We start from the raw sequence: 23,928 nt of genomic DNA on the forward strand, positions 1-23,928 counted from the left end.
TTGCTTCACGACAGCTCCATTCAGGAAGCTAGTGTTTCAGAAAGGCACAGAGCCATCTTGCACCAGTAGCACTCTCCTTGTAAAGGGAAAAGTGGAATGAGACCCGATGGTCCCTTCATCGCAGCATCTTCCTTTCCTTCGGTATCTTCCTCTCCTCTCCTCCTCCAACTCTGTGGTATTCTTATTTTCTTTCCGACAGAAATGGAAAAAAAGTCACTCGAACGTGTAGCTTTTCTGAGGAGAACAGTTCCTATTGAGATTCTAACGAACATGAATTACTAATACTGACTGAACACTAGTTAATACTTCCATTAAGGGATGGCTTTTTTCCAAAAGAGATTCATTACTGATCAGTGTCCCTCACGTAAATGCACACATACAAACATACGGTCAAGTGGTGTGTATTGTGTGGTGTGTGTGTGTGTGTGTGTGTGTGTGTCTGTGCATTTTCCCAAAGAGACAGGGTACCTATGGACTGCAATTGTAATGCATGACTGCTGCATTGCATTGGTGTATTCTACATGACTTGCTCCTGCCTTTCTTTTGTTTCTGTCACTTCTTGTGTGTTTATGTGTGTGCATTCCAGTCCCAGAGTGCTACGCTGTCTTCAGTTGCCCATCATTTTAAAAGCTCTTCTAAATTCCTCTTTAGTCTAAAGTTCATATGTGAAATCAGTCGAAAGGACTTGTCGCCACTCCCAAATCTACAGTTGCTGTGTAATTACTTCTCTTTAAGCGATTTTAATTATTCCCTTTTTGAAAAATATATTTAAAGGTCTGTATTGTCATTGCAGTCTTATTTGTTCTTGGTTTGGCATTGAAAGGATGAACAAGATAATGTTGTGCAAGTGAGGAGGGCGATACAGGAGCAGAACTCAGTATCTTCAGCTTGTGAAGAAGAATCTTCCTCTTCTTCTACAGGACTTGTGTCAGAAAGTCTGTCCTTTTCAGGCTCCCCACCCAACGGAGCTTTCAGCTCCTCCTCCACCTCTTCCTCCATCGCCACCTCGTCTTCCTCTTCTATTATGTCCTCATTTTCCTCCTCTGCCATCGTGTCTTCCTCTTCCTCTTTTTAACCCCTCCTCATCCCCGTCACCGCAGTCCTGCAGAGCCACATGGTTTGGCGTGGACTTGTCACCCTCGTCTTCCTGTTCTCTTTGAGAGCTCTCTTCGAGGTGAGCTCAAACTGAAACTTGTCTATGCAGGCGTTTAGTCTCCTTGTCCCTGGTCCCACGGGAGGCGGTGAGGGGCTTTGTGGGATCGTGCTCTGGTACCAGTCCCTGTTGTCCTCCAGAGTGTCCAGGATGTCCTGGGCATCAGGGTGCACAAGGTCCCCATGTCTCCCACAGCGGGTGACAATGTAGTCAATAAAGCCACTACATCCAGAAGAATGAGGAGTATGACTGATATGACATGAGCCCAGTGGTGTTACTTCACTCCCTGCAAATCAGCATTAAAAATGCAGGAGGATGACTGCTGTGATCGAAGCTGATAAATCACTCTGCACTGTAGTTATCACCCCACCTACAGCACTAACAGTTATCCAGTTTGTGTTCACATCCATACATGCGTGTTTCCCCCTTCTGATCATTTACCTGACTTTTTTCCACAGAGGCAGTGTGTTTATCACACATGGGACTGATCTCCATCCCTCGCTCTCTCTCCTTGTCGCCCTGCCTGAAGAACTCCTCCATGATTCTCTCTGTCCATTGTCGATACACGGCCAGGGCTTCGTAGGATTGCTCAGGTCAGCACAGTGCACCATGTTCCTTAACACCTGCACAAACACAAAGTCACACATCACACACAGTACATGCAACAATGAACCACCCTCAATTCAAATATGCATGGGTTCATTTGCACTGAATCTGCTTTGTCCTTTTGGTTATTGGGGCATTTGCATTTTAAACAGCTTCAAGCAGCAGAAGCAAACCCAGCTTCCTGTTTACCTTTTTATTCTATTCTTCTGCTACTGCTGCTACAACTCCAAAATCCATCTGCTGTCTCTTTTTTTTTTACTTTTTCTGCCAAATCCGAACATTTTCTTGATTTTGATACGATAGCAAAAGCGTTGGCCATCTTTAAAAAGCATCTTCCAACACTGCATTTACTCTGGCATCACTTCTGTACATCTACTCCCCATGACAACATGCTGAAAACTTTGTCTTTTGACACACCTGCACTATTCCCCGAATGCCCCCTAACCCGTTCTTATAATGTCAGTTGTTTTGTGACATCTATCCATAGACCATTTAGTTTTTCCGATGCTGGAGAAGAACGCTAACCCACTGAAAACTCCAGACTAGTGTCCTTCTTTGATTCCTTTCCAGAACTCTTAGATTATCATCGAACAACTTCTTGGACTCCAGTCAGTCAGGATTCAAACTGGCACACAAGACTCACATTTCACTCCTACTTGTTTCAGAAACAGCTGACCTGTTACTTTACAAACTGTTCGTAACCACCTCCTCCTTGGCAGTCTTGCATACACTGAGACATCTGGGGAAACACTCTCATGTCTCTCTTCCTTCCTTTCCATCACCCTCTTTTTAACAGCTCAAATCTTGCTTTGGTAGGTGACGCTTAGCTGTAACTCTGTCAGGTTAAATGAGGTAAACCACATCTCTGTCTGGCTCACATTTCATAGTGCATCACGTGGAAAACTAGAACCAGACAAAGCTGCAGCTCTTTATTTCTGCACAATCTTCAAAAGTCATACAAAATCTCTGTGTCTTCACTAACAAGTAACAAACACACCATCCTTTAGTATGATGCTGACAACTACCGATCTGGATCATAGACTTGCCAAGCTTTGTGCATCGTGTGGCTCAACCGACTCAAAAAGCAAAGCCAGCTTCATCTTTTTTGGCAGATCCACTGTCTCTTAACCATCAATAAACATTAACAGCAGGAGAAAGTTGCCACAAATACAAAAAATGTAGTTATTGTGGAGCCTATGCATGCAATGTACTGCAATTACATTTTACGGGTGATGCATGTGAATTATACAGAACAAGCTATACATGCAAGTTTCAGGTTTTATTTTGAGATCCGAATATTTGGATCTCAAAATAAATATTCGGATTACCACCGTCAATACCGAATATTCGGATATTCGGGTCCAGCCCTAGTAAAGTGCAGCAACTTCTTTACAGCAATTATGGGAATTTTGTTACAGAGTACTGTTGATGATTGGAAATCATTTGAAAATGACGTCCTACCTGTATCCTATCAGTGTAGTGGTCGAGCAGCAGTACTCCAGAACTTGTCACTTTCTGGTTTCTACCAATAGTCTTGAGGTCTGCCAGCAAACTCATGTGTTTAGACATATCTGTTGCCAAAACCTGGGAACGAAATTGACACGAATACATTGGAAGGATAAAGCAGAAAAGACAGAGAATACAAAAGCTGAAAGAGATTAAGGGAAGCTGATGAAAACCAGTGAAGAAAGCGGTTATCTTCATAATACAGACTAAATGTTCTGGCAACACTCACCATATCAATGACAAGTTTCCTCAGGCTCTGTCTTGCCTCTTGCTGAGGTTCTGGAAGATGTCACAGTTGTCCTCATGAAGCAGCTTGAAAACCCACAGCCAGGTGATGATTCTCCAACACGGACTCATCGTTATACATCAGGGCTAACTCTGAATCTGAGGGAAGCACCACGCGACAAATATGAGTCAAAAACAAACACAGAAACTGCTGCATCACTGCGCTTCCCACCATCACAGTTAGCTCTAGACTGTGATGGCACAGTTTCAAAATGTACAGTGTGCCAATAAATCTTTAGGCATAGGTATCTCTTTTAGAATACGCGTGAAAACAAAATTTACAGGCTAACTGACCTTAAATGTAACAGTGAATGAAGCAAAGTTTTATTCAAATTATAAACAGCAGAAATTGTTAAAAAGTTAATGACATATGAAAAAGCCACATAGTCATATTTTGGATATTTACACTCATATATACAGCTTTAACGAATACATCAATCACTAGGTATAACTTAATCCCTGACGAGTTGGTTAATATTTTTTTTCCTGAAATGTATATTCTATACCTAACTAAATACTTTGATCATATGAAACACGAATACTAGTAAATTACTATTAAATTACATGATTAATTTTGAAATTAGAGTTTAAAAACAACATTGAGAGAAATCTCTACCAAATCCGACAAAAATGAATTACCCAGGTTCTATGAAATAGCTGACCTAGAAAGTGACCACACCTAATCCTCACCTAGTGGATTTTAGCGACCCAGTTTTATGCCCTCTCTAACATCAGTCACTTATGGAGAACTGTTATCATCATACTTGTTTTATACTGGTCCATTTATGGGCCTTTGTTTTTAGATTTTCATCTGAAGACTAAACCACCACTCCAATCAAGCATATTCAGGTCTGGATTTTCTTGTCAGAGTTCCATGTTTAATAACTTTTGTGTTTCATTTTGACTCACTGGTGTTTATGAGGAATTGGTTTGAAACTCCTGGATGGTCCACATCATGGATGGCAGCAGCAAATAACGCAGCTAGAATCTCTAGATCAGTGAATACAGCCCTGTCAGAGAGAAATAAGAGGGAAACTTTCTTTATAGAGTGCCTGGTATTTGTGACAGCTAACCAGTGTATTTGGTGTCTTTGACATTAGTTGACAAAATAAAGGTATTTACATCTAGAGCTGGTGTTGATAGCAGTACATGAGTAGATTGAGTGACATCTGCAGCGTGAGGCTGTTGTGGTAGGCCACGTTGGCATGGTAGTGGTCCTCCAGGGTCATCACATATGTGACGAATGTGTCCACGGGGATCCGAAAGGTCTTCAATAGAATCTCTTTCCTGCAGAAGGGACAGTCCCAGTAGTTCACGGTCATGCTTGTGCTATTTGTTACAGGCTACTGCATAGATAAAGGCCTGCTCATTCTTACCTGGAAGATGGCAAACATTATGCAGCTGAGGGGTCGATTGTTTGAGAACTCTGCCACAACGAAAGATATTAAGGCCCCACTGTTCAAGTCGTTCAGCTCCTGAAGGCATTGCAGACAGTGTTAACACACATTGGAACAACACTGCAGTTTTTCTCCTGTTTTACTGCCAGTCCTGATGGAATATGATGCAAAGCTGTGTTTTCTTTACATTAGATAGGTGAGAAACCTACTGTCTCCCTCACTACTACATGCCTGTTGGTGTATTGTAGTTACTGCTGTGGAAAACATCTCTCTAATCATTTTGCTCTGACCCAAAAATATGCCTTAAAGTGATGTGACATCACATTAGATAGTGTTTTTTTTTGGAATCTTTCATTAGTATTATGTACTGTGTGAGTTTATATTTGCATGAACTTTGAACTCCTGCGTTACTCTTCTGTCTATTTACCCTGGCTAACGCATCTTCGTGTTCGGTCTTCACGCCGAAGCGAGGCATGGTGGAGTTGGAAAGGCTGGAACTGTGCGTGAGCTTCTTCACACCGCTGATGTGACACATGGGCTTCTCCCGCTCCCTCAAGGTCGGAGACGGGATCTCCACCTCGTTCTGCTTATCTGGAAGCATCAAAAAGTGAAAGGTCAGCTGGGTGGAGATTTACGGAGGTTTGTCCCTGACCTGAACTTGCTGTAGAGATTAGTGGAAGGTTTGCTTTAACCTAGAAAGGTAGTGGAGAATGTATTCTGACACTTGGTTCCCTGAGCGACTCATCTCTGACATAATGGGACAGCTCCCTGTTCAACATCCTCTTGAACTGAGGGGAGGACAGGCAGAGACAAAAGTGAGTGACTTGGATAGTAGTTACAATGTGGAAGCATAAAATGTTACTGACACATCCAAAATAAACAGACATACAGATTGATAAACGTCCAGGATTATTAACATTGCACTTCAGATTCCATTTGTGCCGATACATAACAAGAAAACATTCCTATGATTCAAATATGAGAAAATAAATTATCGCCCTCATTTACTAAAGGGTGAGAAAATCAATTATGAATCATTCCTCCTCTTTTTCTCAGATGAGAACAGACTGTTCAATACCCCAACTTGGTGTTCACACACTTGGATTTCCAGTTATTTGCTGCAGCAATGTGGCATATTCATTGTTCTCTATATATTTACATTGTCAGTCTCAAACTACTTGTCGATGGGTCCGTGTAGTACAGACACAAATGTGATTAAGTGAATACATCATCCACACAGACAGAAAGCACTGTTCGTGAACATTCTCTCTGCTTTTATGTAACGTTTTGTTTCCGTTGATGAACATGATGTCGGGAAGTTGAATAGTTCCCTGTAAGACGAGTCATGTGAAGGCAGAACGCGATTCGGACAGACCCCTCAGTCTGTGTCCTACTGACTGATCTTTCACACATAACAATCTCCATGGCAACCAGAGCAGTTGCCGTGGCAACTGCCTCCTCACAGTCAGTCCTTCAGCTTGATGTGAGAGCGGTGGCTGCTTGGGTGACAATCTGAGGGAGTAGGCAGGTGTCTCTGACCTTTACCAAGGTTAACCCTCCCCTCCTCTGCCGTCTCCCTCTCTACATCTCTCTGTTGCTTATATCTGCTCCTCCCCCCCTCTTGAGGTAAACAACACTCTCCATTACTGCCTTGAAGCCCCAAAATCCTCCTTCTCTCTCACAAGCTCTCCTTTGCCTTCCCCATGTTCCACACACTACATGCGTTCCCACCATCTCTCACTCTTTTCCTCACTCTCTTTCCATACCATACTATCCATACTGGTACCTGTTACATGATAGACCAAACAAATAAGTGCTCTAACAGCAAGTCAGGCAGAATCAGTCTTAAGGATCTGGGAAAGCTAGTCAAGCCCAGTGGCACACTTAAGCAGCAGGCTCAGCCCAAACCTCCTCTCTCTCTCTCTCTCTCTCTCTCTCTCTCTCTCTCTCTCTCTCTCTCTCTCGTTCTTTCCTTCCCTAATGCTGTAACGCTGAGTCATAGCTGCCAACCAACACTTCTACAGTGCCAGTCCGAGTGCCAGGACAAACAACACTCTTCCTCTGACACTGACTAATGAAGCAAACATGCAAACACTGTACAGACATGACCGTGGACACACACACACACACACGCCTGCAAACATGAGGAACCCAGGACGGATGCATCCATTCTTACTGTAAATTATCATGAAACACACAAATACAAATGCAAACATGTGCATAAGGTGACCGAGCTCTCTAAACTAAAACCTGTAGGCAAGTAAAACCAGTAATCCTAATTCAACAAAGCAGTAAAGGCAAAAACAAGTATTTGTTTTGGTAACACGGGGCCATCAGTTTCACGTCTGACGTATCAAAGAAAACTTCTTTGTAATTTCAGAAATTCTGAAGGGTGCACAATGTTGAATGCCACAAAAGGAAAAGAAACATCTACTCAGTCTTGAGACAATAAGCTTGTCCTTCACTGACAATACGCTTGACTTCCTTTAGTCTGTATTGAGGCCAGCTTCAGGGCAGCAGAGGAGAGAGAGTCTGAGGGATGTGGGACGCAGGTGTGGAGGATAGAAACGGACATTATGTGTCACTGCAACGTACCTGCGGTGAAGACGACTGGACTATTTTACAACGTCCAAAGGCTAATTCTCAGAATTTTGAGCAGATCAGTGTATTGTCTAAGGACAGACATGTAGAGGTATAGAGGAATGATGAACGAGACTGTTATTGTCCCTTTGTTTACAGTGCTGCTGCAACATGGAAACACTGAGCTGCGTTAATGAATTTTGTTCCTTTACCTACTGTCCTTCCTGAGTGAATCCGTGTATAAATTATGGACAGGAGCACACTCAAATATTCTGCTTTAGAGTTTCACAAAGCCATTGTCAGACCCACAAAACCTTCTTTTCTTCACACTTATTCTGTATGTGATGAACCTCATGTAGCACATGCTAAGACTCTCCCTTATAAACACAAGACATTCACAGACTGTCAAAACCACTGTTGAATTGAGACACATATGGAGAAAACAAATAGATGAGCTGTTCATGCATGCACAGATGGAGCAACAACACTTGAGGAGTCCACAGCAACAATCCAAGATGGCCACTGCCAGGCCTTGCTTGCTCTCTGCGAGCTGTGTGAGCCCTACCTGGTCCCACCAACCAATGAGCCAGGGCCTGGAGCAGGTTTCACAGAAAAGGTCCACTAAGGGCGTCCTGCGCTCCGCCGCTGTCCCACCCCCCTCCAGGACTCCTCCAGCGGTCGCACCGAGGTCCAGCTCTGCCCCTGCCCTCCCCTGCAAAGGGCTGTAGCTGGAGGAGCGGGGCAGCCTGTAGCCCCCTGGTACAGGAGAGGGGCATGGGGACGGTGCTGGGTCAATGGCCTCCACCACACCCATGTTGAGGGTGACGGGGGGTTTGGGCCGATGGCACAGGCAGGAGGTGCGGTAGTGGAGCGGGGTGGGGGCACTGCGGGTGCCCCAGTGGCATGAGGGCGTCGTCAGGGTGTGTGGGGAGAGGCCACAGCCAGTCAAGCTGGGACACTCCAGAGTGACGGCTGCCCCGAGAGGGGGCGAAGGAACGGGGGGAAGGGGGGTGAGGGTAGGGGCTGCTGGTGTAGATTGTCCTTGCCTACATGCAGTACCCCCGAGCAGGCCACCCAGTCAGTCCTGAGTCAGGCTCCAGCCTCAGCGTGGTCAGAAGATGAGGGTCCCCCGATGGGCCGACCAGGAGCCCCCTGGATCCGAATTGCCGTGGAGACTACATCTCATCCCATTTGCTGAGCAGACTGACCCAAATCTACAGTCACTGCAGGGTAGAGGTGGACCTGAGCCGAACGAGTGAAGATGGAGGGAAACAGAGAGGGAGTGAGGGACCGTCTGAAGGGCACAGAGAGGAGGCGATGGAGGAGATGAGTGGCAATGCGAGAAAGATGTAAACGAAAAAATTATGTTGCGAGAGCTGAGCTGCTTGACAAACAGTCACAAAAAATTTAGACGGCTGAGGTGAGAGGAATGGAGAGACAGTGACGGCAGGACAGAAGGATGACTGTAGTGTCGGATGATGGAGGTAAAGGGAGCTCGGATGACAGCAGGAACATGGGGAAAGGGAGAAGGGGGAGAGCGGATGGTGAGAGCAGGAGGAAAACAAGGAAGGAGGGTGAGAGAGACAGAAAGAGACGGAGACAGAGAGGGATGTAGGCAGGCCTGTAGCAGACGGTCAGGCTGAAGAATCACACCAGAGCTGTGGTCTGGAAAAATAGGCTCCCTCTCCCTGCATCGACTGCCCCTCCCCCACGGTACAGATCCAGAGGCCCGGCCCAGTCCTACCGGTGCATCAGTCTGTCTGATGCCGTCTCACACCGATCCTAGCAACACACAGTCTGTGCACAGGCAGTCAGGCTGCCTCCTTATACCTCCGTAGCCCGGTGCTCTGCTCCAAGTCAATCCATGCTTCAGCTGGCCAAAATGCCAGAGGTCTAATCCTGCTGCTTTAGGCTGCCGTTCCTCCTCCAATGCTCTGCCTCTTGCGCCATTTCCCTGGATGCTGTAGACAGCTCTCGCAAGCTAATCAGGCAGTGTGGCTCCAGGCGCGTGCATGCGTCTGTGTGTGTGCGTGTGTGTGTGCTTGCTTCTTTTCAGAGACGGAGTGCGCATGTGCAACGAGACAGCATGTACGTCTGTCGAAAATATGTGTGTGAGCGAGGGTGTGAGTAAGAGTGAGAGACTGAGTGGGACTATTCATGTGTGCACCTCAATGTTGGCACAGTGTGGAGGATTTCTGTAGCTTAGCTGCGGCTGCTGAAAGGCAGCAACATATTCTCAGAGACTCTGTTTGCCCCAGGAGGCTTCTCTCTGCTCATTGTACGCACACACACAGACAAATGATGTCCGTCATCCCGTTATTTCTCCCTCAACCCTTTCATCATAAGCATCACTGATTAGAAACATGAACAACACTGCTGTTTATTAATAGGGGAGTGCAGAATGGGAGGGATTTCTGGAAAAAACAAACAAGGTACAAGACGCTGTCTCTTTAAGATGGAACACTATTAAAGGAGCATTGCCTCTGTTTCATTGGCTGTTGCCTAAACCACATGGCTTGTGGTCAGAGTGGCAAGCCAATGACTAAAAGGGAAGGGCAGACCCTGCTGCTGTTCGATAGCAACCAAGGTTATAGCAGAGACATCAGCATCAGGACCCATTCCCCCTCCCTCTCATGTCCTCCCCACTCACAGACCATCACATCCCTCCCTCTCTCTCTCTCTCTCTCTCTCTCTCACTCTCCCTCTCTCTCCCCCCACGTGCCCTCACAAAATACAAATGCATGCATCCTCAAGAAGCCTGCCCACATACAAGCCTGAAGATGTACTCGTGCAAAATGCAAGTTTTCTACATTCCAATACAAGCTAGCTGCACGTCTTGCAGCTACAACAACGAATGCGCAACCACAAAAACCAGTAATGTCAGTTTAGTTGAACAACCACCAGGATGGTCGACCACCTATGTGGTGCATTATGGCCCACATTAATTATTTAGTGATGCAGCTGCAACCACAGGATTAAAAATAAACCCAGGAAAGTTTTGTTTTCCAGTAATTACTTGCCCTGCATTATGTGATTCAAGTCTGAACAATATTATGTGAATATGTGAAGGTTATATGTGACAGCCATTGTTTTACACACTGCTGCAGATTCTCCTTTGGTTCACTTCAATAATTCACCCTAGTGGAGCTGCATCGTTTGTATTTCCAGGAGAGCGGACACTTAAACAGGAACCTAATTTTGTGCTCTGTGTGATACAGCTAAAGCCCAATTACAATCGGATCTCATTATGTGATTAAATGTCCCTGTGAGCTAGTTTATTTGTTGCTCATCAAGATGCCAGCACCATACCGGCTTAACAGCTGAGGTGGATGGACAGTGGAAGTTCAAGCGAACGTGTTTGTGTGTGGACAGGTGTGCACCTTGTTGGAGGCCATCTCGCTGACTGAGCGGTGGGTCTGAATGGTCTCCAGCTGGTCCAGACACCAGTCCAGCTCCTCCAGAGTCTCCCGAGCCATCTGCTGGTATGTCTCCTCTGGCAAGGACACACACAGGCAATATATAAACCAGCAGTAGAGAAAGAGCACAAAATATGCCATCAAAACAGTGATGAATCTCCCATTTAAAGGGATTTGACACTGCTGACACTTACAGGAATGTGTACATTAAGAACTGAAAGCCACCACATGGGCTGCCTAGGATCAAAAATGTATGCATTTATATTCAAAATGACACTTTCACGTTGTTTTAGATCAGTAGAATGCATGTAAATGGAGTGTTTAATCTTGATCCGCTGATTCAAAGCAAGATAACTGCACAATAAAATGGATTTACGTGTGTAAATGTGCATAAATACAGCAATTATTTATTTTTTCCAATGCAATTTTTTTCACATCAGAAATATTACATATGTTCTTATGTTTTAAATTACAAACATAACTAACACAGACATATGGGTTTAATTTCAAAGTTCAACTGTAAAATTGACAGAAGGGTCTTTTAATGCATCCAAACACAAATTACTGGATTTGTTTATTTTTGCTTTCTAAAGACTTGCAAATATGTAGAATGATCCTTTTATTTATTAATTTTACTGTCAAGTTATTCCTTCTTTCTGATGCCACAAAATAGTTTTCACATCAGAAACATTTCTTTACTCATTAAAATGTTTATATATTTTAAATTACAATCGGCTAAAGAACACATACAAATTTAAATTCAAACTGTGGAATTTAAGGGTCTTTTAATGCATCCACTCACAAATTAGTAAATTTGCTATTTTTTGCCTTTCAAAGAATTGCAAATACACTATCAGTCAAAAGGTTTAGAACACACCAATTTTTTCCATTTTTTTAATTGAAATTCAAGTAGTTCAAGTCCAATGAATAGCTTGAAATGGTGCAAAGGTAAGTGGTGAACTGCCAGAGGTTAAAAAAAGGTAAGGTTACTCAAAACTGAAAAATAATGTACATTTCAGAATGATACAAAAAGGCTTTTTTCAATGAACAAGAAACAGGTTCACAATTTAAAGCTGTTCTGCAGCATGGAGGTTGATCAAGCATTGAAAGTTAGTGCTACTAAATCCTACAGGTGCCCCAACGTTTCTTGATTAGATTAAAACCCCTCTGTTTGCATAAAAGTAGTGTTGGAACACACCGTGGCACCACACCCCCAAGAGCATTATTTGAACAGTATTGTAGTGCAGAAAGTAGTGTGTTGCTATAAAAATGGTGAGGAAAAGACAATTAACAATAGAAGAGAGACAGACCATCACAACACTTAAAAATGTTGGTCTTTCCTACAGAGACTTTGTGACAAAAGTCAAGGAGTCAGTGAGTACTATTTTCTTCACCATCAAAGGGCACAAAGAAACTGGGGGAAACTGACAGGAAGAGATCCGGAAGACCTAAAGCCACAACAGAATCAGAAGACAAGTTTCTGAGAGTCAACGGCCTGTGTTTTCACAAGCACACCTTAATAGTGGTCATGATAAGAAGTCTCAGTTTCAACTGTGAAGAGAAGACTTGGGGTTGGAGGTTTGACAGGTTGACCTTCTGCAAGAAAGCCATTGCTAAGACATCAGAACAAGAAAAAGAGGCTTGTCTGGGCCATGAAACACCACCAGTGGACAACTGAAGACTGGAAGAAGGTATTATGTAGCCTAGCCGTGCTAGTCCCATGCTCTGAAGACGCAAGGGTCTAGGCATGCTCGACAGGGAGGGAGGCGGGCTAAAAGGTTGTCTATCAAATCAATCTGCAGCAATTGGGTAGGTATACAACCAATCAGCGCAACGAATAGGCTCCTAGAGCGCCGGAAATCAGAGGATGCGGTAGTTCGGTGAGGCCTTACGTATTTATACAGTCAATGGGTGAAGCTCAAGTATATTACAGACATGTTAACAGAAAGATTATTCAGAGTCGGTGCTAATGGAGCTCAACGACTGTTGTCGTTTTTGTTGTCGACCCTGGCAGAGAATAAAATTTGTTGCGTGGGTTGTCTAGCACGGCTAGGCTAGTTGTTTCCGGTTGTTTCTGTCAGAATCGTCGTGCCTCTGTCGTCACTTAGTTACGCCCGCCTTCTGACTCTACACTTCATGGTGATTCGTCTGCCAGTTTTAGGAGCATCCAACCTCGAGCCTTATGGAGGGTAACTGGACCCACCCTGGCAGAGAATTAAATTTGTTGCCGTGGGTTGTCTAGCGCGGCTAGGCTAGGTATTATGGACTGCTGAATCAAAATTTGAAGTCTTTGGTTCATCATGCAGGATTTTTGTACGCCATCAAGAAGGAGAAAGGATGGTTCCTCAGTGCTTGACATCAACTGTCAAACATGGAGGAGGAAGCATGATGGTCTGGGGCTGTTTTACAGTCCATGCAGTACCCTCTGGTATTTATTAGTTGGTCAGGTGTTCATCCTACAGCAAAACAATGACCCGAAACATAAGTCCAAGCTATGCCAGAACTATCTTAGGAAAAAAAGAACAAGATGGTAAGCTGGAAAACATGGAGTGGCAGCACAGTCTCCCGAACTTAAACCCCATGGAGCTGGTTTGAGATGAACTGGAAAGAAGAGTGAAAGCAAAGTAACCTACAAGTGCCATAGATTTATGAGAACTTCTGCAACACAGTTGGAAAAGAACTTTCTGAAGAATATTTGATGTCCATCGTGGAAAGAATGCCACGAGTGTGTTCAGCTGTTGTATCTGCCAAAGGTGGCTACTTTGATGAGTCAAAAGTTTAGAATACATTTTGGATTCTAAATAGATTAATTTTTTAAACTTCATCTGTTCTGTGCTTTCATTTCAGAGCACAATGAGACATTAACAAGAGACACTTTTTGGACAATAGAGGTGCATTTTGTTTTTTACTGCATGTATAAATGACTTCATAATGTATATATCTTTATATAAATAATACATGCTTGCTTTATTTTTCCCAAACATCATAACATTTAATTATTTAAGATCCATTCAGTCCCCATAAAATGTGACCAGTGCAGTTAATTAAACAATTCCTCGATAATAGCCACAAAATGTTATGGGAATGCTCTCAGTCATTTTCATTACTGATTATGCATTTTCACAGTGTGGGAGCCCTGGTGTGTCCTTACAGGAAACTCTTCGGACTAACAGTTTTAATTAGCTGACTACATACCAGAGAGTGTAGCTTGGGGAACAGTGGGTTGGCTTGTCACTGGTGACCTCCTGTGGACAAACACATCATAGCATCAGTTGGAGAACTACACACTGCTGCCCCCTGCTGGGCATCAACACACTCGACATTACAGTATGAGGCGACAAAAGGCTTGGCACATTCACGTAGGGGATACAAATATTTGTGTTCATATTATTCATTTATGCAATGAAAGAAATGGAAAGGTGTGTTTCTGCATCATAATGTTGCAATGCGTGCACTGTTAAAGCACATATAAATTTAAATATTTCCAAAACAGTCAAAAACAAAGTCTGCCCTCTTTTCAAATAGCCTTTGTGGTTTTGTAATTGGGTAGTGAAGGAGGCATTTTCAGGGCACAACACTGCGTAATTATAGCCGCTGATAATTCTGTGGTGCATTGCTTTATATATATCATATTGACGTGGAGCTAAAAGCCTGCCAGCTCGGGCTCCTTCTGTCTACTGCATTGCAAAGGAGAATAATTTTAGTGTTATTGACCGTCTCCATCGTCTGGGCACAGAGTCAGGGACGCACATCTGAGGCATGGAGCTCTCTGCACTCAGTCCTCAGACAGCTAGCTGGAAACACGCCACATAATGCAGATCATATTTTCCTTGAGCATTGTCTGCTAATCACAAACTGGTTAATCATGATGGCTGAAGTGTTTTCCCCCATGGGAGCAAGGAGACGGAGGCATTAGCATATACACACACTGCAAACTAAGCAGGCAGTCGTGACGAGTGTAAGTGGGGGGTTGGAAGGGGTGTTTGACAGCATGATACTGACTTGTTAGTGGGTGTTGTGACATTGGCGAGGATGGTGAAGTTGCTTCTTACAGTTCGTAGGCTGGCCAACACCTAGGGGATGGATGGACAGCGTAGGAGGGGAGAGGAGGAGGAGGAGGAGGAGGAGGAATAGGAGGGAGGGAGCAGGAGCAAGGGAGGGAGGGACGACAAGTTCACTGCACTAATTAGCCACCCTTTTCTAGTCATTTACAGCAATTAAACATGTCAGACGAGTTGGCGCAAGGAAAAAAAACGTACCTGAGCAAAAGGGGTGACAATCATGTCTTCGGCGTGCCTGTCGGACCAAAACAAAAAAAGTGAGAGATTGTAGACAAATGTGAGTGCAGCTGCAGCGCTCAGTGTTACTGTTTATATGAAAAGGCCGAATTTGCGAGCTGGATGTTTACAAAGAAGTATGTGAATCTAAACAGACATCTGGAACGCACTGATGGGAAGGTTTTGGATGTTTAAAGCCTACTGAAAGATAGGCCAAGAAACAGAAATCAACTGTTAATGTATGAGGATTCAACATGATTTCATTAGCATAATGCTTGCACAATTACAGTCAGAACAGTGGCTGTGTTGACTGGGATGAAATGCAGTCACTATTGTGTGTGTGTGCCGTGGGTTTAAAAAAAACCTTTGCTCAGCCACATGATGGATGTAGGATGATGGCTTCATGCTTACCCCTCACTGTTGATGGAGGAGTTGCGTGACATGGTTTTGGGGGATGTGTCGTAGTCTGAGTCGGAGCGGTACAGGAAGGACTCCCTGCGTTGGCTCTGGGGAAAAGAAGGATGGAGCACCAACCCAGGACTCGCCTGCGAATCCATGGGACTGCGGCCTGGTGAGGGACCATTCTCTGAATCGAAGCTGAGGGGTCAGAGAAGACGAAACACCGGTTACATGTAATGTGGGTGCTTGCTTTGCTGCTATTCTTATCTCACCGTTAGAATCAGTCAGCGGCCGGATAACCCCAAATACCCCAACTCAGGCCCCCGTCCTCCTGTTGTGTTTCTGCTTTATTGAAAGTGAGTTGAAGAAAGCGAGATGTGACGCATGCAGCTGTGACTCCGCAGTGCCGTCGGATTGGCAGACCGCCACCGGGTTTCTCCGAGAATTACACTTTACTGACAAGTCGTGTTTTAGAGAGAGAGTCACGTTTAAGTGAGCAGAATGAGACACATCAACACACAGATTGTCTTTGGGCCAAAGCTGTCAGTTTGAAAATGATGGAGATTTTTTGATTTGGGTTGTGATCTGTTTTAGACCTAAAGGATAAAATAGACTCTCTGCCGATTAAGAACACTCATACATATTAAAGGCTCCCTGTGGACTTTTGACCTCTAGTCGGGCTGTGTAGAGGCTTTCCTAGAACTAGCTACCCATTTTGTTTATCTCTTGCACACACGCGCACACACACACACACGTGTGTGTGTCTTGCTATCATTGTGGGGACATACCATTGACTCCCATTCATATCTAACCCCTAACCCTTACCTTAACCAAACCCTAACCCTAACCAAAACAATGGCTAACCCTAAAGCAACGTTTTTGCACTTTTACTTTTTTCAGTAACAACAACATGGCCAAGAAAACACTGTTTAAACTTGTGGGGACCAAAATGAGGTCCCCACAAGTGACATAGTTTTCGGTTTTCCTACAGTTGTGGGGACATTTGGTCCCCACAATATAGCAAAAACATGGGCACGCACACACACCACGATGCACACATGCAGGGCCATGCAATAAGATGGTATCACACTATTCCACTTATCTACAGGTGGTGCTGACATGCTGAGACGTGCAGCAAAGAAGTAAAGGCAGGTTTTAGTGTTTAATATCATATAGCAAAAAAGATGATGGATAATGTTGTGGTAACAGTGGAAACACCAGTTATTCCATCAATATTCGTGAAGATTCTTGATTTGTTGGTTTTCTACACACGAAAACAGCAACAGGACTTCCATATGTAAGAATATCACTCTATATTTGTCCCAGTATTCATATGTTGGGATGACAGGGACAGATAGACAAACACATCGCAGTGCAGCTGCCGCTTCTATTTTTAATGCAGGATAACTTTAATCTCCGCAACATCTCTCTTGAAACTTCTCAAACTTTTTTTAGTCAACACAGTTGTGAACGGCTTTCAGTTTAATTTCTAAAATTAAGCTTGAACTCCGCTATTTTTAGAGTTTACTTATAAATTGGCCAATTAGGGAGCCACTCCTTTCCCCAGAAGGCTTTGTGAACATGGTTGCAGATGAAATTATCATTAAACAAGTTTCCTCAGTAATGAAGAACACATCAAAAACGTCTGCCAGGGGGGAACTCTCTGCAAGCTGCATGTGCTAATCCCCATTTTTATTTATTTTTTTCTGCCAACTTTGAGCGTAATTATGATACTTCAGCATTCTGCATTCAGCACTTCCCAAAATCTAATCCATCTGACTAAGGTTATTACAGTGTGTGCATGGAATAATTCACTCTGAAATCCTCCTCAGTGAGCCGCATTACAGTCACATTTGCACAAATGTTTTTGGTGCTCACACCTCGCCTGAATTCAGGCAGAATAATCACAAGCAACTTTTTGTTTTTTAAAATTGGAACAAAGACAGCTCAGTCACGACTGGGACACATTGAAGATTAGTGACTTGGTGTACGACTGTACCTGCAAATGCAGTGAGATGAGCGTCTGCGCTCCTGAATACTGCGGTTCAGTTTCATACGGCGAAACAGAGTCGAGCTCCCGTGTCCGCGAGACTGATCGACCGGAGACACAGGTGAGGTGAGAGAGGGTACAGGGGGTGGACCCTCGAGAGTGTCCCATAACCTCAGCTGTCGTGTCAGCTTCCTCTGACTCATCGCTGCCAGATCTGGCCCAGCTGGAGCTGACCAGAAAACTCCCCCAGACTCCACTTACAACTCTCTGTCTCGCTCTGTATGGCTGTCTCCCTCCCACGCAGTCCCCCTCATCCACTTTTTAGTGCATGCTCACGTCTCATGCAGACAGCACCTGCCTGTACGTGCTGCAGACTGTCCTCAATCCAGAGCTAACAACCAGGCCTGATCCTCCCTTTAGTCTTGCTCCTCCGACGTGCTGGAGGAGTCAGAGTTCATCAACATGCATATCCTGCTCTGTGATCCTCAGGCCCTGGATGCTTAAACTCCAATTCTCCTTCCTCACAGCCTCAGTTTGTTCCCTGGATTTATTCAGGTCTCTTTAATCCTTGCTTGTGCTGGGTTTGTTTGTCTGTTCCTCACAGAGGAGACGTTCTTCTGATGTTTCCCCACATCAGCTCTGATTGAGTCCTGCTGCTGCTGCTGGAACTGCCCAGACCTCTGTCCCCATCCAGCCTCCAGGTTGCTGTGGCTCTTGCGACTGTCACGACACCTTCGCTGCAAAAGCAACCACGAGACCCGTGATGATCTCCGTTAATTTCCCAATTAGCCAGCCTTTTGCCCTCTTGCATGTACGAAGTTTTCTCCTCCCCCTGCCTCCCTAATGCAAGCATGTGCTCTCACTGCCCTTATCTCACTGCTCACAGTTCCTCTGCAGCAACAGGAAGGCTGATCAGCAAGAGAAACAGACCACAGGCACTAGAATACAGCAACATGCAGAGCCTGTGTAATGAGGATTTGAAGAGAAGATACAAACAGCCCAGGAAGGGGAGGAGAAAAAAAATCAGGGGAAAATGGGTTGACTCATCCCCCTGTGTAAATGTTTACATGTTCTACTAAAGAGCGTGCAAGGTTTGCATCCAAAACATTTTGTATTTTGACATCAACAGCCTTGTTCACCAACAGCACTTTCTTTGGCCTTTAGATGTGAGCAGACACGGTGCCACCTTAATATTCTCTACGAGCGACAATTAGACCATGAAGCAGCATTCAAACAAGGTGCATTAGGTCAAGCACAACTAATAGAGTGATAACACCATGGATAAAAATGTTAGAAAGCCTCGAGCGGTTTGTTTTTTCCTTTACACTTGCATTGTTTCTCAAAGAATCATGTCTGTTGTCTGACATGCGGAAATATTTTGCTGCAGTGCTGATAATAAAAAAAACTACCCTGGAGCTATTGAACCACTGCAGGTGTCAGGTTTGCAGGCAGCGTAACTCCTGAGGACCTTCCTGTCATTTGTTACTTTCATAAAGGAGTCATTGATTAATAGCTTTGCAACTACCTCATTAACCCCGGAATTACCAAAATGGCATTTGGAAACAGCACTGTGGCGAGTGTGGCAATTTCTTTTGAAAAGAGAAGGAAAGGAAGTTTGAGCCGTTTAATAAAATGTTGCACAAGAATTTCCCAGTAACAGCTGCAAAGTTTACGCTTTCATTGCAGCAATGACTTATACTCCAGGATAATATTACTGACTTAATTTATGCTATCAAACTTTATTATTTCGAACTGCATCGTCTATGTTCCAAATAGAATTTAAAAGTTATCAGTAGGAATACAGAAACAGCACTGGATAGTATCACTAACTTAGGTTTTTTTTCTTAAGAGGCTGTTTAAAATTGCTGTTGAGAACAATAGCAATTCAAGTCCATTATGTCAGCTTTCATGCAAAAGAAATTTCTATTCTTGCACTCCTGAAGTAAATAAAATAATAAAAAACAGATCATGTTATGTTTATTCTTCATTAAATTGAATTCTTATTTCTGCTTGTCTGAGTGGAAAACTCAGTCCAATCGCTTTTTACTTTTCGGTAGCAGGGCTACCTTTTGTCAGTGTTTGTAATACAGATTAGAGATTTTAAATTGTGCAATCATTTCTTTATTTGGTGTGTGCATCAGGCATTTGACAACCTGCATTTGTGTGTGTTTTTTTAATGTCAGTCGTGAGCAGAAACAATGAGAAAGGATATTCAGAATTTGGGTCGCAATTTGAATATGCACAAATGATGATGCCTTGGGAATAGTACCTGTTTTTCCCTCAGCCTTTTCTGCAACAGCAACTTGCAGAAAACAAGGCAAGCAGAACCTGCTGCATGAATTCAGTGTTCCACCTTTCAGCAAGCAGCTTAAATCCTGAGCACAGCGAAGAACACAGTGGAGATAAGATTCCTTGTCAAGCTGCTTCCTTCTCTACTGTTACCTTCCACATTCGCCTTTTATTCTGACTGTCTTTTCCCTCCCTTCTCTTCCTAGTAGAGAGTAACTACCGTTTGTTTATGACGTGCCGGGGATGGATGGTAGAGCTCGTCTTGGAAAGTCTTTCTCGAAAAGGTCCTTGCGTGCAGCCTGTTTGAACGCTGCCTTTCAAAGACAGACTGTGGGAAAAATGTCAAGAATTCTAATTCACTTGACAGTTAACTATTGTAATCTCTGGAGAGCTGATGAAGAGACAATTATTCTACCTCCTATTAAATATCGAGTCCCGACTTGATAATAGCCGGTGAGACCTCTCAAAGTGACTCATCCACACCCATGGATGCACACACAACACACACACATGGACACATGCTGGTGAAAACACACCCCCATGTTACATTTACACAGATGAGCATTAACTCTGAAGCTCTTTTGTTTTCACTCAACGCTATTATAAAAACAAAAAAAAGGCAAACTTGCTGCGTGCACACAGACACACACACTGAACACGGGGTGATTATAAGCTGGGCTGTGGGCAGCTCTCTTGGTTTCATTATGTGAAAGCAGAGTCCCTGGAGTGTATCGCTGTAGACAATGACATGATGATCAGAGGTTGCAGAAGGGAAGAGGATTTGTGCCAACAGAGTGACTCCTCATGGAGGATAACAAACTGTCTCTGTCAGGACAGAGTGGAGCACATTAGAGCCTCTCGTGCAGTCACGCTACCTGAACTGCATCGCTCTGTTACCTGACCGAGGCTCTGTGACGCCTACCAGACACAAACCAATGATAATGGATGTGTTAGCAATGCGATGGCATGTCTGAGAGACATAGCCAGTGACTTGGAAAATGTAAAGCTCATTTACTGCATGTGCAGTAACCCTGTAACGCGGAGCTGAATTGTATTTTCACTGAGGATTCTCAGGTATTACTAGTTTGGTTATTAAATTACGATCATGCATATTCTCACAGTCCTTGTGTGCAGAGTAAGCTGGGAAAATTGGACTGTGCTGCAGCGGTACTTCATTTAGTCTCCTCTCTGCACACATTTCTGTAACAAAAGAGGGAGCCTGATTTCATGTCATTAATACAGCAGGCTTCAAAGGGATTTGGAGCCCAGAGTCAATACAGCGATTAGTTTAATTAAACCTATAAGTCTATACAAGAGTGTAGAGGAGATTTACATACATCCCTCCTGCATTGACCGTCTCTTTCCATCGATTATTCATTAACAGTCATCACGAGGAAGCCCCTGGCTCAGGCAGGCTGCTGCCACATCAGCGTTTATCCCCCCCCAACAGTCTGGTCGGTGTCAGCTCTCCTTTCTGTGTGCGCCGCTGTTAATCAGGCCTCTGAAGGGATGAGCCGACCCGTATTCATTTAAGCTGCTTTAAAAAATATATATACTCCCAGTCAAACCCCGCCCCAGCCCTGTTCCTTCATTCGTCTCGGTTCACTAAGTTAATGATTAACCTGCCCGAGTCCATCGCCCTCTCCTCTTCCCCTCATGACACACACACACACACACACACACACACACACACACACACACACATATACACACGGTCCGCACAGACCGTACTCTCAGCCTTGGTGGAGAATGACAGTTATTTCCTGCCCCCGCTTCCTCCTCTGCCAAACAAGCACAGATGCTTATTTCCACGTGCAATTTCAGCCCCCCCCCCCCCCCCCCCCCCCCCCCCCCCATCTTCATCCTCCTCCTCCTTCCACTACACCCCCCACCCACCCATGAGCTGTGCCTCACCCAGGCATTTAGCACCTGGCTGATTGCTACCAGTGTGGGGGTGGCAGTGAGGGCATTTGAAGGGAAGAGGAGTGAGGACTTGCAAATTGGGAAAGGGTGCTACTTTTATAGGCTGACCATATAATCACAGCTGTACTCTACCGCTGTGCTTGAATCATCTGCAGATCTATTGAGAGCATGAGGAGGGTGGGGGGGGGGTTATTATGAAGCACTCTCATGCTATTCGGGCAGCATGCCCATAACTGACACATCTCAAATGACATGTCCAGAGCTAGGCTTGCCATCTCTGCTTGCCTCGACTTGCCCTTTGTGATTCTCAGGCAAACACAAGAGAAGCCAAGGCACGCTCATGCCCACTTACATTTTAATGCCGACATTTACAGTACGATGCACAAGAAGCGGAAGCTCGGAGGGCAGAGTGCTGCCGCCATGGCACATGGGCAGAGGGAGGGCATCTGGCCACTGGAGCTTCACAGAGCTGAGATGAGAATAATGCAGTGACATACATGGGGGAGGATGAAAAAGACAGAAGACAGGAGGAGAAAGAAACTGTTGGACTGAGCTGTGAGAAGCTCGCTAACAAGAAAGTGACAGGTTGGCCAGCAGCCACTCTGTAAAATCTCAGAATTTACTAACATCTACTAATCCTCCATCACCAATGCAGTAATTAGATCAAATCTGCAGTTCTTACAGTCACAACCATTTTGGAACTTATAATCATGTATTCAAGCACCATGACTTCTTCTGACCTGGCTGCTGAGTGCTCATTAAACTCATCAAATGATGTTAGTTAAGAAGCATTGCCATCTCATTAGCATACTTCCCAGTGTGCATTGTATCCGAGTTAAAACTCTCCAGAAACCCATTCCCTTATCCAGTTTGTAAACAGCTGCATTATGGAGACTTGTTATGAGTCCTTTCATGCATGCGTCTCCGATGAGTCACGGATATTTTCTCAGATAAGAATGAAAACAATGCCTACCCCGATGAAAATTCTAATCCACTTCAGCCCCTACCCCCACACTCACTTTATAAGTAACCGGAGCTGCAGTCAGATCCACATGTCTCTTCTAATACTGGACGGAATGAGGGTCAAAAGCAACTATGCTAATGAGCAGATGTCCATCATTGCAGATAATAAACTGGGAAGTAAATCTGATAAGAAACCTCAGTGTAACTGCATCTCTCTTGCCATTTTGAGCTTTGTATCAATTTTCTGCTTGTTTGTTTAACACTGCATGTAAATGTGTGACAATGTATATTTTCAAGCATAAATGGGGTTTTTACAGCGGCCCTGATCCTACTCGGCCCTACCCCTCCCCTGTTCTCCCCACAGCTGTCCCCTCCATCCATAGCCGCTCCCACCCGTCCAGCTCTCCTCCTGTGCTGTGGTCAGATCACAGAGCCGGAGATTACAGCAGATTATCCTGCCCACGGGATCACCAACCTCGGCTCCAGGCAGCCTGAAACACAGAGCCGGCTGCGGCCTCCGAAAGTGCAAAACACATGCATTTCAGGAAGAACCCGGAGGGATTGGCCGCAATCATACACCTGGCAAAAGCCACAGGAAAGGGATTTATTTTATGGGCTACACTACACAGGATAATCAGCCTTTATTCTGCACAGCAACAGGCCCTCCACACAGAGAAAAGGACGGCCACACTCAGCCCTCTTAATCTATCAGTGCACTGTACAAGGAATCAGCGGTTCACACAGGTAGCTCTCAGCACAGTGTTTGCTTTCACCTGAGGAATTCGGGCTCTTCTGCCCTGAGGATCATCTTACACTCTGTGTTCTGTAAAACCCACCCGAGGCGTCCGTCACTTCACATCAGCAGATCTCCGAACTCCTCAAAACTGGCAGGAGTCTCTCCCAAGGTGGAGAGCGACTCGTTCCGTCACCGACTGCTTCACGGGCTGCTCGACTTTCAGCTCTGTTTAGTTCACTTAGTGCACACACTGAATTTGATTTGCAACTCTCACTATGAGGTCAAAATAGTGCCTCTGTGCTTTAATACCAAGCAGTTGACATTAATAATGAATAAACAGTGGAGCCTTTCTACTGTACAACACAAGCAATCCCCATATTTCAGTCTTCAGAAAGTAATTCAGCTAGT

The 23,928-nt window shown here is 44.6% G+C and overlaps 1 protein-coding gene across 1 annotated transcript in view; it reads right to left on the reverse strand.

Moving 5' to 3' along the window:
- Window positions 1-411: 411 nt before the first annotated feature.
- pde4a (phosphodiesterase 4A, cAMP-specific) overlaps window positions 412-23,928 on the reverse strand; it is a 43,004-nt gene continuing 19,487 nt past the window's right edge. The window contains 23 exon segments of the mRNA XM_051941095.1: window positions 412-1,071; window positions 1,073-1,173; window positions 1,176-1,375; window positions 1,566-1,725; window positions 1,728-1,776; window positions 3,221-3,343; window positions 3,495-3,529; window positions 3,532-3,583; window positions 3,585-3,649; window positions 4,460-4,558; window positions 4,672-4,731; window positions 4,734-4,827; window positions 4,829-4,837; window positions 4,927-5,025; window positions 5,375-5,538; window positions 5,640-5,655; window positions 5,657-5,701; window positions 5,703-5,735; window positions 10,908-11,020; window positions 14,139-14,188; window positions 14,946-15,016; window positions 15,203-15,239; window positions 15,632-15,817. Coding sequence (XP_051797055.1) covers window positions 796-1,071; window positions 1,073-1,173; window positions 1,176-1,375; window positions 1,566-1,725; window positions 1,728-1,776; window positions 3,221-3,343; window positions 3,495-3,529; window positions 3,532-3,583; window positions 3,585-3,649; window positions 4,460-4,558; window positions 4,672-4,731; window positions 4,734-4,827; window positions 4,829-4,837; window positions 4,927-5,025; window positions 5,375-5,538; window positions 5,640-5,655; window positions 5,657-5,701; window positions 5,703-5,735; window positions 10,908-11,020; window positions 14,139-14,188; window positions 14,946-15,016; window positions 15,203-15,239; window positions 15,632-15,817 — 2,137 coding nt within the window. The 3' untranslated portion in view covers window positions 412-795.

This window comes from Acanthochromis polyacanthus, chromosome 21, assembly GCF_021347895.1.
Source record: "Acanthochromis polyacanthus isolate Apoly-LR-REF ecotype Palm Island chromosome 21, KAUST_Apoly_ChrSc, whole genome shotgun sequence".
NCBI classification, from domain to species: domain Eukaryota; kingdom Metazoa; phylum Chordata; class Actinopteri; family Pomacentridae; genus Acanthochromis; species Acanthochromis polyacanthus.